General features: G+C 37.7%; 1 protein-coding gene across 8 annotated transcripts in view; it reads right to left on the bottom strand.

The window, feature by feature from the left end:
- Window positions 1–16,476, bottom strand: part of KCNIP4 (potassium voltage-gated channel interacting protein 4) — a 390,138-nt gene that overhangs the window by 91,843 nt on the left and 281,819 nt on the right. The window contains exon 1 of one of the 8 annotated variants that reach the window (XM_058024108.1): window positions 831–1,387. The exons of 6 other annotated variants lie outside the window; for them this stretch is intronic. In XM_058024108.1, coding sequence (XP_057880091.1) covers window positions 831–942 — 112 coding nt within the window. In that variant the 5' untranslated portion in view covers window positions 943–1,387. Of the gene's footprint in view, window positions 1–830; window positions 1,388–16,476 lie in introns of those variants that run through there. One more of the 8 variants, XM_058024102.1, reaches the window with a different exon arrangement.

Below are 16,476 nucleotides of genomic sequence, written 5' to 3' on the forward strand. Positions count from 1 at the left end.
AGGATTGGTTTGGACTGACATGAGCAAACATAATGACAAAAGTAAGTATTTTTTGAGCACGGGCTTCAGTGACTGAGTAGACATTTTGTGAAAAACTTGAAAAGTTGACAGCATAAAATCTCAGTTATAACTGACCTGAAATAGCTTATTTCTATAAAATGTGAAAAAACCCTCATTTTTTTATAGAAATAAAAGTCCTAATAAATTTATGTGAAGCCTTCTTTGGGAGTAGATGAAATGATATGACCCATAAAATAGAGAGCAGACAAGATTCTGAGCAAGCAACAGGAATTTTAAAACATACATTAATGATATATATTTTAAATACACACATTTAATGTTGGCATCTATGCTTTTTTTTTTAAAGATGTACAGCAGGCTTGATCCTAAAGCTCATCCTATAATAACAGTGTATTGCATTTAGCTGTGAAACAGGCTTTTAAAACATAGATACTTATACAAAAGAAAACTCAATTTGCATCATAAATCAAAAGAGCAAAGCATTTTTTAAACATGAACTGAACTAAAATCTATCAAGTTCAGTAGCATTGAACACCTTTCAAAGAAAACTGTCAGGTGTTTTGTTCACTGTTTTAGTCTTTTTTAAATTAACATCCTCTCACAGTTGTAAATGCATTGCAAAATAAAAATCTTATGCTAGCATCTACTTCTGTTTTCAATAACAAAGCAAAAGCAACAGAAGTAAACCAGGGTTCTTAGTCTGTTGCTTTCACTTTTTTCATTCCACAGTTTTTATAGCTGATGCTCTCTATTTTAGCAGATCAGACACCAAACCTACAAACAGCACAAACTGTGAGTGACCACTTTACCTTCTGAAAAATCAATCAGTCCCAGCAAATGAAGCAGCTTCAGAGATGCAAATATAATCACAACAATACCCACTGTTTGTAGTCCCTCCGACTCCCACTCGAGAGTCAACATTCTTCCAACAGGCAAATCATTCCAGTCTTCACACCGCTTTGCAATCAGAGGGAAATCAGAGGATTTTACCAAGAGTTTGCTTTGAAGAAATTTGCAGCGGTGTAAAGCACCACTATGCCAAGCAGTGGCAGTTCAGCAGCCACTCTAGCTGAGATAAAATATCAGATAAAGCCCTGCATCTCATGCTTCTCTGAGCATTCGCTCTCCTCAGTAGCGAGTCCTCCTACAAGGCTGAGGTGGACCGCGAAGCTCTGGGTATGACATTGTATCCGAGGAGCAGCGTTCCTGGGAGCTGCTGGAGGAACATCTGTGCCGAGCAGAGCCTGGGCTGTGGCAGTGCCAAGAGGAAAAGCTCTCTGGAAACTTGCACAGGGGAGCACGCTGCTGTCAGCGCTCAGCGCTCCAGCGCTCCCAGACCCAGAGGCTGCAGCTCTGCCCGGCTCCACAGCCTTTCCCCAGCTCCTCTGAGCAACATTTTTGTTAAGTTTCAGAAATGACAGTTTGCTAAAGACACACATCTGTTTTCACGTGCTAAACGCTGCATGTCAGGAAACTACCGCCCTCTGCATTAGAAAGAACAATGATCAGAGAAACGCTGCCCCTTCCCCTTCTAAAGCATCACCAGAGTCTAATTAAATCTTCACTGAAAGTGAGAACAGAAATTAAAGAAATGCACATCAGCGTGATCAGTGCTGCCAGCTAGCAAAATACAGTGCTGTCAAGGAGACATGCACTGCCCAAACTTCTGATCCACAGCTAGGAAGAATGTATTCTTTATTGATTCAGAAACAAAACTGCTTTTCTGCCTCAGCACATGAACCTAGAAGTGCCGAACCCCAAACTCTGATATACATTAATGGGTATTCAGCATTTTCCTGGGAAGATCTTATCCAGGCTACACATCAGGGGAAAAGATTCCTAGCTGATTTATTAGGTAGTTTGTATAAAACTAATTGTCCTGTGTTTATTAATGTGATTACCAAGAGGATACCCAGTGTGTAGAATACGCTCTAAAGAATATTTACACAGCATATGCATAACCAAGGTTATGCCTAAATGCTTATCCTTGAGAACATCCTAAAAATGTAAATAAATCCTGTTCATTGCTATACAAAGCACAACAATAAGGTGAACGGAAGGCTCAGAAAAAAAAGTATTTTTGAAATTTTTATTATTTAAAATATATCTTCTAGCACCAAAAAAAAAATTACATAAATGATGTCCAGTATCAACTACTCAGGTTACTAAGGTCTTTTGACTAGAAAAAACTTTTGCTAACTATCAAGAAGCTCACCTATTTCTACTTTTGTTCAAAAAGTCATTATAATTTTAAATTACCATAGCAAGTTGTAACATTACCAATCCATTGCTTATGGGCTACCACATAGAGAAAGAAAATTGTAATCTACAGTTTATGGTCAGCTTTTTTTGGGTTTTTTTTTTGAAGTCTGTACACATTGAAAGAAAATATAAACAGAACTCTAGAAGCTATATATTTTCATTCATTCAAAAATGCATGTGTGTGCTTCAGTTAATTTTAGGTTATATCTAGTCAATATATAAGCAAGAATATTCCTTGATTTTACACTTCTGGGTATTTAATACTAAAATGTTGTGAGTTCTGTATTATTTATATATGCTTTCAGTCTGAGTGTCAGTTCACTTTCCCATTAACCTGTAAAGCTAAAACAGGGTCTTAAGAGGAAAGCACAGTAAAAGTAAATCTAATCAAATACACTATCCCACATTTCCACCTTCCAAATATCTCATCACTTTTGACCTCATATTCCATATAATAATTCAATAAATTTTCCTGTTAAGTTCTTCTCCTCTTAAAAGAAAAGTAACATTTTGTTTCCTCTTTACAAATTCTTGGTACTCCATACAATCTTCTCCTTTTAAGGCTCTGAAATGTTAATATTGACCTCATTCTCATCTCTGGCTCCTATTTTTTCCTTGAGGTTATTCCTACTTAGGCTTTTCTTTTTCTCAATTTTGTGCTCTTTTTCTTCAATGAAAAAGCCTGAACAAATGTTTACAATATTGCAGAAACAATAATTCTATATAATGCCAGGTTCACACTACTGCAGTGAAAAAGGCCTTATTTATCTCTAATCAATGGTCTCAGGGAAATTCGTAAAATGGATAAATCTGTCCGTCCACATTCTCCTTTCACAGAGTAGGTTCAGGCTGCCCTGTGCTCTTGAGCTGTCCACCTTGGGAGCAGGGAAGGTGCCAACCCACTTGCAAGCGAATGACACCCAGCAAGAAGTGGTCCCAGACACAGCCAAGGTTTTGTTTTCTGCTTTTACACAAGAAGAAAGGCCTGGGCCTCTTAAAAAATATGACAGGGAGAAAAATCATGAATTTGATGAGTTTTAGTGGCCAACCCTACCTGCACAGCAAATGACTTACAGAAGAATGTTTAAATTAAAAAAAAAAAAAAAAAAAAGTTGAGAACACACATTTGAGTTATGTAACTGATTACTGACTTCAGAGAATACTTTCTTAAAAAAAAAGAAATTGACTTTTCCTGTTGTTTCTTATGGTAGTTCTCTAAGTTAGGGGAACCATACACTGAATTTGTGAGTCTGTGAGTCTCCAAGCCTTAACCCTCGTAAATAAAGCAGCAAGGTTAAGAAACAATGTGGAAAGGAGAAGGAAGTGATACATGAAATCTTTCCTGCAATATGCCATGCAACAGATTAAAACATAAATATTAGTTAGGGATGTGAATTCTTCTGGAAGAAGTTCAATTAAAAAAATTCTATGCCCCAAAATATTTGAAAATTTAATAAATATTGAATAAGGAGATAATAACATTTTGTTATATGTACAGCAATTCTTTGCATGCTTATCCTTCTAAATTCAAGCTCCATTGCAATTTCTCTTACACACTTCTTATTTTTTTCAATAATTTGAAAACAAATATTTGTCTGACACATTCTATGTGGTGCCTGTATTGACTGTACAAACAAATTTTAAGAGTTGTTGAAAGAAAAATATTTTTTCCTTAATGTATCCCTCCTGGATACAAAAGGAAACACCATTTTTAATGTAAAATTGGGGAAAAAAATTAAACCAGGGGATGACATAATATTTAAGCACTTGCTCTCTTATCCTAAATCCAGCTTTCATTTTTGACTTTGCAAGGCATTCTGGTGGAGATTGAGCAATACATTTAAGTTTACAGGAACTTCCTTGCGATTCTTTGCAAGGTTGCACAGCGGGAAAAATAAAAGTACTAGAATTTGTTATGAAGCTCTCCCATCTAAACATTGCATCTTCCACTGCCCTTCAATTCTTCTCCATTAAGATTTGAAGCAGACAAGGAAGGAGAAGCAGTGGGGTGGCCCTGTATGTTAGGACAGTCTTGATTATCCAGAGTTTAATGGTGGTGACAATAGGGTGGAGTGTTCGTGGGTGAGAATCAGGGGAAAGGCCAGGAGGGCAGGTACCATGGTGGAGTCTGCTAGAGAGCACCTGATCAGGATGAAGGGGCACACAAAATGTTCTGTAGGCAGCTGGGAGAATTATCATGATCACTAGCCCTTGTTCTCACGGGGTACCTTAACTTGCCAAATGTCTCCTGGAAATACAACTGAGCAGCAAGCAGACAGTCTAGAGGGCTCCTGGCGTGTGGCAGATAGCTTCCTGACACAGCTGGTGAGGAAGCTCAAGAGGGGACATGTCCCACTGGACCTGCTGAGTAATGCGGTGCTTGCAGGCCATCTCGGGGACTGCAATTGTGAAAGAGAAATTCTCAAAAAACAATTTCAAAAACAGTGAAATTCTCAGAAAACTATGGGGAAACCTCAGCAGAAATGCCATCTTGGACTTCTGGACAGACGCTGGCTCTATAAAGTTTAGAAAATCCCGTTGGAGACAGTCCTAAAGGCCAAAGGAGTTCAGGGAGGCTGGCAGTGCCCTAAGGAAGCAATATTACAGTCACAGGCTGTTCCCTATGTGCTGAGAGATGAGTCAGGGGGGAAGACAATTGGCCGGGTTGAGCAGAGAGCTTTGGCTGCATAAAAACAAGTACAAACTTTTCATTCCTAAGTAAATATGCAAGGGGAACCTGTGCTAAGGTGCTGGAGGAGACACACATTACTTGGAAGCACAAATGCCAAGTGAGTTTTGAACAGGACAGAGTAGATATGTTTAAGCTAGTGGCATCTACAAGAATGATCCCATTCTGGAGTCCCAACATTTTTCCACAAACAATCCCAACTAATTACTGGCTACTCTAATCATTTTAAATAGAATAATTTATGTGGGGAGTGCAAATTGTATAAAAGGGACACCTTAAATAAGACAGAGCATTATGCACTAAGTACATTTTGTATCTGATTGCCATATGCTTGTAGAATACCATCAGTTTTTCCTAAGAAGAAAAAAACACTGAGAAACATTATTTATAAAGCTAATATATAGGAAATTAAATTTCATTAATTTCAAAGTTGACTAAGAACAGAGAAAATCTGCCCCTTACAAACAACAATTACATCTAATTTAACACATCAAAGGAAGTAGGACATGCTTAAGAATAACAACAGGATGCTAAGAATTGAATAACCAAGGGATAAAACAATCTCTAATTCTAGAAATACTTAAATAATACCTAAATAAGAATTCAATTACTAGCATATAAGGATATAAAATTTTCCTCTAACTTAATATGGTTACCTAGTCCTTTCAAAATTATCTGGTATTGTCACATTTCTTTTATACTAATCCCAGCCAGTACCTGGTTTTGGATTATATCTGTCATTGTAATTAGCACAGTAAAATGGTATGTATTTTGTTTTAATTCCCTTAATTATCTTCCTTAATTCTCTTAAATAACTTTCATTTTAATGTTTACAATAAATTTTTACTGGAAATTATAAACTCATCTTTTCAAGTTTATTTTGACTCTTACAGAGAACCTACCTGATCTGTAATATATTGAAGTGTTTATTGTCTTTTCACTATATTCTCTTTTTAACATCTGCTTGTAAACAGTATCAGTCTTTTCAGACTTTTCTCTCTATACTGACAATGATTTTCATTTCTGTGCAGACATTCTGGATTTTCAGTTGTCTAATGTACAGTGAGGCTGACCAAAATTGAACCATTTTCAAGGCAAGGATGTGTTACTACTCATTAATTGACTTGAATTTTACTGCCTTCCTAGGTGTTAAAATCTGTACAGTGTTAACAATTAATGTGTGCGTGTGTGTGTCTTAATTGGCTGGGAGTAATAGTTCATTAGACTCTATTTGATATTTTCCCCCAATGTATCTGAAAAGGGAAACTGCGGATGAGTTAGAAATAGAAACAAAATTTGGAAGTATTAATTAGCTGCCCTTCTTTCTGTACTCTCTTCTTCCAGAGGGACATGTTAGACAGCCAGAAGAGAATGAAATGGCCAAATAAACACAGAAAGGGCACCTACAAACAGGTCAGATAAACGACATACCTGTTCATGCCAAATACGAGTTTATTAGGAAAGCTACCTGGTGGATAATGAACTTAATCCTCCTATCATTTAACCAGTGAGAAATTCACTCACAGGCAATACACTGCAGTTTTCTACTCATAAAAGTTTCTATCTTTGATCTGCAGAAGAAAACTATGTCTACTAGAAAGCATTTCAAGAACCAAGAGAAGAAATTATTTTACACATATCTTTTCAAGAATTAGGGTAAAATAATTTTGAGTGTAAAACTTCCTTTGTAGGCTGCTACAGCTAACCACAGAACATCATGTAACTTTGATAAAATGCTTAGAAAAATGAAGCAAATGTATGGAATCACACTGTTTATCTCACCAGCACTGCAGCTGCTCAAGAGCCCAATACTGCACTAGCAGATTACTTATCCAGGTAGAATTACAGGGAAACATTTGCTAGCTAGAAGAGCAAGGTAGAGTCTAATTATGAGAGATTAAATTTGTCAGGCTTCATATATAATCTTTAATATTTACACTAAGTGCCCTAGATCTTTAATGACTGTAAGTGAATACAGGCTGAGAAAGGAAAAATTCAACATCTGTATGGCAAGAAAAATTTCACTGGTTTGTAATCAAGAAGAAAATATGATATCCAAGCTTCTAAAGGTTTCCTCTCATACTTAGAAGTAAATTACACTAATATAATATTGTAGTTACAGCTTTATAAAGGTTCTAGGCTATGGAATGGGATTTAATTTCTTTTTTCCTCTCTCCATTTTCACCTTATGACTCTCACTTGCTTCTAAGCTTTTGTTCTTGCTTTGATCTATATCAAAGGACTGCTGCCATTACTGGTCTGAAAAAAGGAGCTGAAAGGAATCCCACAAGAAAACCATTGCCAAGTCCCTTCATAACATAGCACAGGTGGATTTATTTGTCAAAAGATCTAATTGATACAGGACATTATACAAATATGTATAAAATACTTAGTGTACAAGTGGTTTGTAAATTAAATGGAATGTCCATGGGAGCAACAGTAGCATTTTAATTTACTAAGCTTTAACAAAGGATTACAGAGCAGCTACATGTTTCCTAAACAAGGTTAAATTACATTTAGTAATAGTCAGTAATCAAATTCTGGTTTGTTTTATTGTAAAGCCTACTGGCTTATTTGACAAATTAAATTACCTCTAAATTATGCATCTGTGTCTTCAGCCTACAGACCTGGGGGTGTTTTTTTATACTAAATCATAATTGCTGCAGCAGGAATGGCCACTACCAAATTTCTAAGCACAAATGTGTATCTGCACAGGAGAAGTGCAGTATTAATGGAACTACTAAGGATCAATCACACCCAACTATTTTGTTAGGTATAGAAACCCACCTTCCTCTAAGATACGGTTTTCCTGCTTATAAGAAAACAGTTTTTTTGCCAGTACAACCCTTGTTTTCTTCAGTCTTTTCTCATTTAGAACAAATATGGTAACGTCTGACTTGCTGAGTTTCTTCTTTTACTAGTATTTTTGTAATTATACATTGAAGAAAAAGAATGTCATTATCAATCACTTTATTCATGGAAATGAAAAACTACTGGGAGGCCAACAGATTAAGCTGGTAGAAATGATGGAACAGAGTAGCAGCATTCACAGCTCCATATTCAGTCATTTTCTGTTAGCCAAATTATGACTACATCCACTCACGTGTGCCCATACATCTAGGAAGCCATGTATTTATGGGCTGTGCAGCTAGATGACCTCGGATGAGTTCCTAAGGGAAGTTGTTTTCTGTGGTAATGAATGAGAAAATAAATGAACCATGTATGCCAGTAATAAAAGATGATATTCTAGTGACAAACAGGAATATTCACCACCAAGCCTCCAACCCAACTATGAATTTAAAATCGTCAACCTATCCTCTGCAACACCTCTGTTTCAAAACAGACGTTTCTGTGGTTCAATGAATGGTTAGCAACTAAACCAAAGGAAAAAAAATACTGAAAAGGGGAAAAAATTACTAACCACAATCATAAGAACATTACTATTGTGCAGCTGTATTTTTGTATTGCATCTTTCTCTGATATAAAATAACCCATGCACAATAAATGTTCTGTTTCTCTCCTTGGCTTTTCCAAAGGTGAAGCACTGTATTTCACCATAGCAACCAGAAAGTATTATAAATTAAGGCTGAAGAGGCTGAAATATTTCCACATTTGATGTACTTGTTAAAAAAATGAGTGCATTTGTCCTGTAAAGATGAGCTATTACATGGTTGCAGCACATTAAAGAAATGTCTGTAATCCTGATTCAGTCCCTTAGCTCTATATAATTAGACTTGTACTACAGATGAAATATGCACAGGTTTGACTACAGTTCTGCAACATGTGGTTACCATTCCAAATTATGCAATATTCAGAATTAGTCCATATCACCTTGTGAGAGACTGGAATGTTAATGGTTAATGACTCAAAACTATAGACCTTTTGTAAAAAGTGCAGAGAGCTTTGGTGACCATATGCAAAGTGAGCACCCATGTGCAGAGGGGGTGCACATGCACCATGAGAGGATGGCCATGACAAACTGACCTGTGTTAGCAACAGCTGCGTTTTGAGCCAGACATGGGAAGAGGTTAATGAAAAGATCCTGCAAGGAGAGTTAGTGCTGTTTGTCATGTTGGTGTCCTCCCTTTCACAAATGACTCAGAAGTGAAAAATCCTTTTCAGGGAAGTACCAGGACATTAACACTTAGAGGTGAGGGTATTCATCCCTTCTGATGGAGCATAGCTGGCTCAGCCAGACGTGGGAGCTGTCCTGTCTTAGAAGATGTCATAAACCATCAGTGACCCCCAAAGTGCCCCCTGACCCACAGTGTTACATCACTGTCCCAGGGTGGTGCTTGTATCCCCAGTTGTCTGTTCTGTTTATGCTGGATATTATGTTCTGTGCCTTCAAGACTGGCTCTGAAGAGCGAAGTTTTGTTTTGTTATCAGCCTGCTCACTCCCCCAATGGCTGGTGGGACACAGAGACGGGGGCAGTACTTAGCGCAGCTTTTGCTTTGCTTTTACTTTGCTCTTGCTCCTGCTTTGTTCCTGCTTTTGCTTCTGCTTGTTAGTTAGTTTAGCTAGGCAGTCCAATTTTTCCCTGGGCTGTTTTTCTTTCCCTCTCTTGGAACCACTCAAGCCTGCACTGAGAGTTTGCACCTTGTGGCCTGCAGCAGCTATTTCCAGCACGGGAGGGACCAATAACAGAGAAACCACTCCCAGGAGAGATTTTCTGAATCTTTCATCTTTTTCAGTGTGGTGAAAGAGTGGTGTCATCCAGTATTGTTCATTCTGTGTGCTGAGGGGTACTGTGCCTGCTAAATAAATGGGTTCTTTCCCCTTCTCTCAGAGGAATCCTTCCTGAAACGGTTGGCAGGAGGGGCCGTGTGGATTTGCTTTCTGGAGGGGCCCCTTTTGGAGGTTTTCTCCCAAATTTGCCCTAAACCTGGACAATCACACAGTGCAAAACATTCCCACCTGACCCTGAGTTTACATTAACCCATTGAAACTTGTGTTTTGCAGGCTTCCCCCATCCCCAATGGATCCAAGATTTGGACCATCACTTCCAACAACAGACATCAAAATTGCAACAATCAGTCACAGATCCAGGTGTGGTAATATCTGTCTATTTTTATCCTTTCTTTCTTTTAATTTCTACATTTTCTTAAATTTTATTTTTAAGATTTTATATTACTATTATTATTATAACCAAGATGGCTACATACCTCCTCTCCATTGCAGCCAAATTGTTCTAAAAGAAACCCTACACACATTTATTTATAAATACATATATATATATATATTCAGTTTTGTTTCAGTCTAATAAATCCCAAGAGATCTATTAACAAGAACATGGGTTATCCTTGCCTTCTGTGGTGGCTTGTAACATGGACAATGAAGATTTTTTCTTTTCTTTAGTGTAGGGCCTGAAATTCACCTACATATAGGTGACTTCTGATAAAAAGATTTATTCCTGATAAATGATAGTAGGAGAAAGAAGAAGAAATGGATGAGGATACAGGGATATACATGCATTTGATCTCCACATTGAAAGGTAAAGGAGTAGTCCCTCAAATAAAAGAGGTATTCTCTCTTTTCAAAATTTCTGATCTTTTTCTTTTCATCCAGAGCTTTCGTTCTGACAATCTCAGAGGCTCCTTAAGCCTTTTAATTCTGCCATTAAAATTATAAGTAAGGCAGAGTATTAACAGTTCAGGAAATTTAAAGCTTTTGTGAACTGGACTCCCATTATTCCACAAGAGAGAGAGAGAGTAAAAAAAAAAAATGCTGATGGGGAAGAGGTTGAAAGAAATGGCATAACTTGACGTTTTTCAGCACACAACACAGTGGCTCACAGCCCTTTTCCAGTGCAAGAATCTACAATGATATTTGAGGATCCATAGAATGCAATGGAAATTTTTCTGCTACAGCAATTTTGCTGTTCTGGCAAGTTGGAAAGCAGCTTTAGGATAAAACCAAACCCTGAAAGGAGCAATGAGCTTACAATAACTTATCACTTCAGTAAGTTAAAGGAAGGTTGCAGATATTCCCTGAGGAAGCATTATAATGCTCAACTAAGCACATCATCATGAGGCTCCTGTAGATGAGGGAAGCAACAAAATACAGAAACACAATCTTGAAACCTACAGAAACCTTCAACAAAACTTCAGATACCACTTTTGATTGTTTTATGCTGCTGCAGGGATCAAATTTTTCTTTAGTAGCTTTGCAGGGTTTACCACACCTTCTACACAATTCACACTTATAGCTTAGATAGGCAGATACTTTCAATGAGAAATTGTGTGAATCATTTCCACGTTTCTTGACGTGAACATGGTGAAACTCAAATCCCATAAATGAGATGCCTTCGTGTCTTCCTCCTGATAAACAAACATGGTTTGGAACTGGCTGGATTTCTAATCCATTCTCCACCATTTTTAAGATAAAGAATATTTTTACTGTCATTAATACTTAGTAATCATCCCCTCTCCCCTAGTAATCATCTGCACACCAGGCTATGAATTTTAATTCCTTTAATCTCCTCAGAAGCAATTTCCATAGCTTCCAAACAAGTTGCTCTTTTCTGAACTCATTCTAATTAGGCAAAATAGTTATATAGAAAAAATTTAGTAACTAGTTTTTAGGTATTCAATTAGTGATGAACAACATTCTATAATGACAGGCCAACCATAGCCTTAGCATTTCATTAACAACCTCTCCTCATGAAAATAATATGAATTATTTAGAAACATTATGTCCTGTTTATCCCTCAAAACAAATAAACTTGAGCATCACTTCACTTTCAGAAGCTGGAATTTCAGTTGAGGTACCCCCAGAAGTGCGCCCAGACCTCAGCCCATTCCCTCACTGCAACTGGTGCTTGTTTTGGGCAATGGGTGTTTTCAAACTTATTCTTTGCTAATAGGACAGTGAGACATGCTGTCTTTCACTGGAGCACTGGACTGAGAATAATTAGGCTGCTCTGAGGCTGCTTGAACAGCTCTGGCAGTTTGCTGCCCTGGCCACAGCATGCTGCCACTTCTGCGCTTGCTTTGGTGCTTCCCTGGTACTGTGTGAGCTTTCAAGGATAATCTTAAATGAGACAAAATCCAAATCGACAGAAAAACCCCAAACAAGCAAAAATCACAGCTTTGGTTCCAAATTACCTTGCCAGCAGTGCTCATTTCTACAACCAAGACTGGGAATGCTGTGCAGGCTCAGAACAAAAGCCAAATCTAATGGTGAAAGACCAAGCAAGTACAGAAATGAATCCTGGGCAGGTTTTAACTGACATAACCAGCACAAAGATATTGCCAGAAATAAGCACAACTTGCTGTCACACCAGACACGTGTGAAGAGGTGCAGCAGTCAAGCAGCACCAGCATTTCTTCCTGTGTGGGATTCAGCGAGACACAGCCCCTGAGCTCACAGTAACAAAGCAACACAGCCCAGCCCAACTCTGCATGTTTAACGTGGCTTGTGATTCATTCTGATTTACAATTCTGAACACAAGCATGCAGGATATGCTCACAGAACTAGTACCTCTGAAAGACACCCCTTAGATCTTCCGATTTGGATCCCAGCTGAAAGGATAAATCAATGTTATATTATATGGTGTTCATCCAACTGGTAAATTCCCTCGGTGAATTCAAGTCTAGTACATTTTTCCTTCCTAGTGAATTACACCATCTAAAACACCAAAGAGATACATGAGGCATCTGCTCTGAGGCACAAACCAGCAGAATGCACGGGCTGTCTGGCTCCTTCACTGCCAGAAGATTGTTTTCTTTCACTTTTAATTGTTTGGGGGAAAGGGGATGCAACTGCAATAAAGGTTAAGCAACACTTGCTGCCTTATTTGTTGAACTCAGTTTCTCTTTTAGCAGAGTGAGGGAATTACTGATCCCCAAAGAAGTTTCTCAGTGGTATTAAGTTAAGAACAATAAATCTTATTGTAGCTGGAGAAGAAAAGTTAAAATAGTTACACAATTTGAATAAATACAGTAATTTCCCCCCATCCCAAATTCCACTATACGATAGACTGTATTGGAAGACATTATCTATGGATAATTAAGTTTAAGAAAACATATTTCTCAAGACTTTTCTCAAAAAAAATCCTTAATAATTCAAGATACTGTCTATTTTTTCCCCAAGGTACTATTTAAACAGAGTATCTCTGAAGGAGGTAAGGAATAAAAGGATGGGATGGCAAAAAACTAAGGTAGTTTTATATTCTTCAGGGACATAAAGCAGCAAAAGGCCACTTGAAAAAAGCAAAACACAGACGTAAAGGAACAGTCACAACAACCTCAGCCTCTCTGCAACTGCCAATCTCCAGTGAAAACAAAATTAACATACTATAGCCATGAAGGAATGGTGTACAGCTCACTTCTGCATTTCTAAATTTCCTGGTGGTTAAATCAGTATATTTCAGAATATGCCTTGTGCTGACAAGCAGTAAGAGTGAGTAGAAATTCTCAGAAAAAATTTGACAAGATGGTGAATTTTATTCCACTTATGAAAGAGGAAAAGGGTCACAGACAGGCTCAAGAGTATTAGATCCAGCTGCATCCCTATCCCCAGTCTTGATGATGTGTTCAATGATCTCTGCAGTACAGCTTTCCTGAAGCAAAGCAAGAAAAGGCAGTACCACCACACATGAATGTCTAATGCTTTAGGGCTATCTGTAGCATTTTACAGCAAGAGCTGTTTTGCAAAGAATAAATACATTTAGATGAGACACGTGGTCCCAGGAATAGCTGCACATTTCTGTGTGCACATTTGTCAAGTGTCTCCCCCAGACAGGAATTTAGGCTGCCTGTGCTCAAGGTTTCTGGGGAATGAGAACTGTTTGAGAAGCTGTGATTGCTCATGAGGATGTTTGAGACCTGGAAGAAATCAAACTCTTTCTCTCAGCAGTTGCATTTACACAGACACAGGTGCTCATTCTCCCATTCAAGGCTACATTGAAAGTAAAAAAAAAAATCATCTTCTGAAAAAAAAAAAAAAATTACACATGGAGTACAAGAAAATATCTTCTACTTCATAATAACTTTTAATATAGAAACAAATAGATCATGAATTTTTGAGAAGGGAGATCTAAGCCCTATTAACTAACAACTGTGCTTATAAGGTGAACACAAAATACTTGCACACAACCAGCAGTCTGTTTGTGCATACCATAAGAGACAGAAGCTAATAAATACACTTTTCATTTTTGGAATGCTGGTCTCCTGCAGAAAAAGTACCAAAGAAGATTTATATTGCTGTTGCGCTGCAATATCTTGAGAACTTAGGTCTATAAAATATTACACCACTTTCATCAGCCTGCCATCTTTTATCTATTGTTTTCTTTTCCTTCAGAGCTAAGAACAGCGGTTTCCATACAGCTGTAATCACTCTAGCTGTGCATCCAGGACTCTATAAAAGTTACTATCTACATCTGTTAAATCTCTTTGTATTGCCCCCCAAGTTGCAAATGAAACATTGCAAATACCAATGATTCTAAATTTAACAGAACAGGTATCTTCATTGTGTTTGCTGTTTCTTCCTTCTACCACCACTCTTTCTTTTATCTGTTTGCAGATCACAATCCCCCCAATTAAATCCCTTTTTGTGTTAATAGTTAAACCAGTTTGGGTTCCAATTCTGTACATTTGTGGACACACAGACACCACTGCTGACACACCAACGGTTCTGCTTGTGCTTTTTTAATTCTGTTGTTCAGTTCTGCTGGTTAGCAAAATAAGAGTGATCATGCTTTACAATGGGGCACTGCAGGAAAGTAACAGAAAAACAGCTTAAAGTAGTTTAGCTGAAAAACCTCCATAGGACTAGCTCACAAACCAATGAAGATCATGCAACTTTGTAATATTTGGTGATCCTACTTTTATTTTAAAAAACATTGATAGCGCTCACCCTCTGGAATTGCGAAGTATAACTGAAGCATATCCTACCCTTTCCAATAGGCTATTCCTCATTTGTCAGTAGCTGCAGTGATGGACAGCTGATGAAACTCTTTGAGTAAAAAAACTTAAATTAAAATAGAAGTCCTTTCTTCTTAGTTACCAGAGTTACTAAGTTTTGTCCCTAGACAATTAGCTTACAAACTCCCCAAATGTAATCCTTAGTCTACTTAAAATCAGTGTGTACATATTGGAGCATATATAACTCCAGTATTGAGTCAGCAATGTTTACGAGCACTGCAGTAAACTCTTACTCTAAACTCACTAGCACTGCAGTAGCACTGCACTATCCTCTTCCAGTGATGTGCTACTGCTGCTGTTCTGAATAAACTCTGACTCCAGAATGTACCACTTGCCAGTGTGGAGTATTGAACCTCCTATAACAGGGGGTTATAAAGTTATAGGGGACCTCCTAAAAAGTCGTTTTTTCCTTAAGGTGTCTTTGCAATAAAGAAGAATCAATCTGGCTAAAAAGAATCCTGTTAGTTTCTCAGCCGTGCTTTATTTGTCACTGCCTTGGTTGGTGCTCACAGCTTTACACAGTGAAGGCTGCAGCACAGAGTCTAAAATTCTCACTTCAAATAGAACTAGCAGAAGAAAACTTTACTTGAAAGGTGAAACAGCTTTAATGAAGTAAAAAATAATGTTAAAAGGCCTTATTCTAATCTAGTTTTTATCAGATTAATAAAGCAAAGTAACTAAGACTCAGGTGTGGTTTTACATCTTATTCTGTACATGTTCATCTCTGCTAAGATAGCTGCAGTGCAGGTGTGGCACAGTATTATGCCATTGTGTCAAGGCATTTTGTCCTTTCCAGTTCATATGTTCTGCAAGGTAAGTACTGCAACAGCAAAGAAGTTTTGTTTGGTACCTTATTAGCCACCTGCTAATAAGGAAACTAGTTCTATATGTAGTAAGGTGTTGTTGCTGAACACCAGTTCTGAAAATGGTATTTCTGCTACTAATCACAAAGATAACTGATAAAAAGAAAAAATGTTTTTTTGTTTTATCCTTGCATGCAGAATATCACAACAAGGATCCTTTGATGCTATGGTGTTTCAAGCATTAAATACAAATTAGGAAATACCAGCTTGTATTGCTAATACATGGGCAGAGTGAGCCAGGCAATCAGTAATAGCTGACTGAAGACCATTGGAAAATGCAAAAGTAAAAGAAGAAAAAAAAATCTTTTCTCCTAGAGATTTGTCACTTTCCCCAGGGCATTTACTATTCCATTGGGGGTGGGAATTGCTTTTTTCCTTAACAGAAGCAGTGGGAAATGAGTGATATCTGGACTTGGGCAATTTCACCCTCCCAGCAAGTACAATTATGGTGGGTCACAGATTTCTTACTGGCCCTCCCAGAAGAAAAAAATGAAAAAGAAAGCCTAAATTTACCAGGTTGATATCAATATTTGTTAACATTGATATACTCTCTGCCTTTTACTTCAACTAAGTAGAGTTTGATCCAACTTTGTACTAATGTAATGCCTCCAACTTCCAGCCAAGAACATTCTTGCAGAGGTCTGGGCACAGCTGCTGGTACACACAAAAGCACATTCAAAAGACAATTGTCTAATCAGCTAGAATTTTTAGTCA

This window comes from Melospiza georgiana, chromosome 5 (assembly GCF_028018845.1).
Source record: "Melospiza georgiana isolate bMelGeo1 chromosome 5, bMelGeo1.pri, whole genome shotgun sequence".
In the NCBI taxonomy this organism is placed as follows: domain Eukaryota; kingdom Metazoa; phylum Chordata; class Aves; order Passeriformes; family Passerellidae; genus Melospiza; species Melospiza georgiana.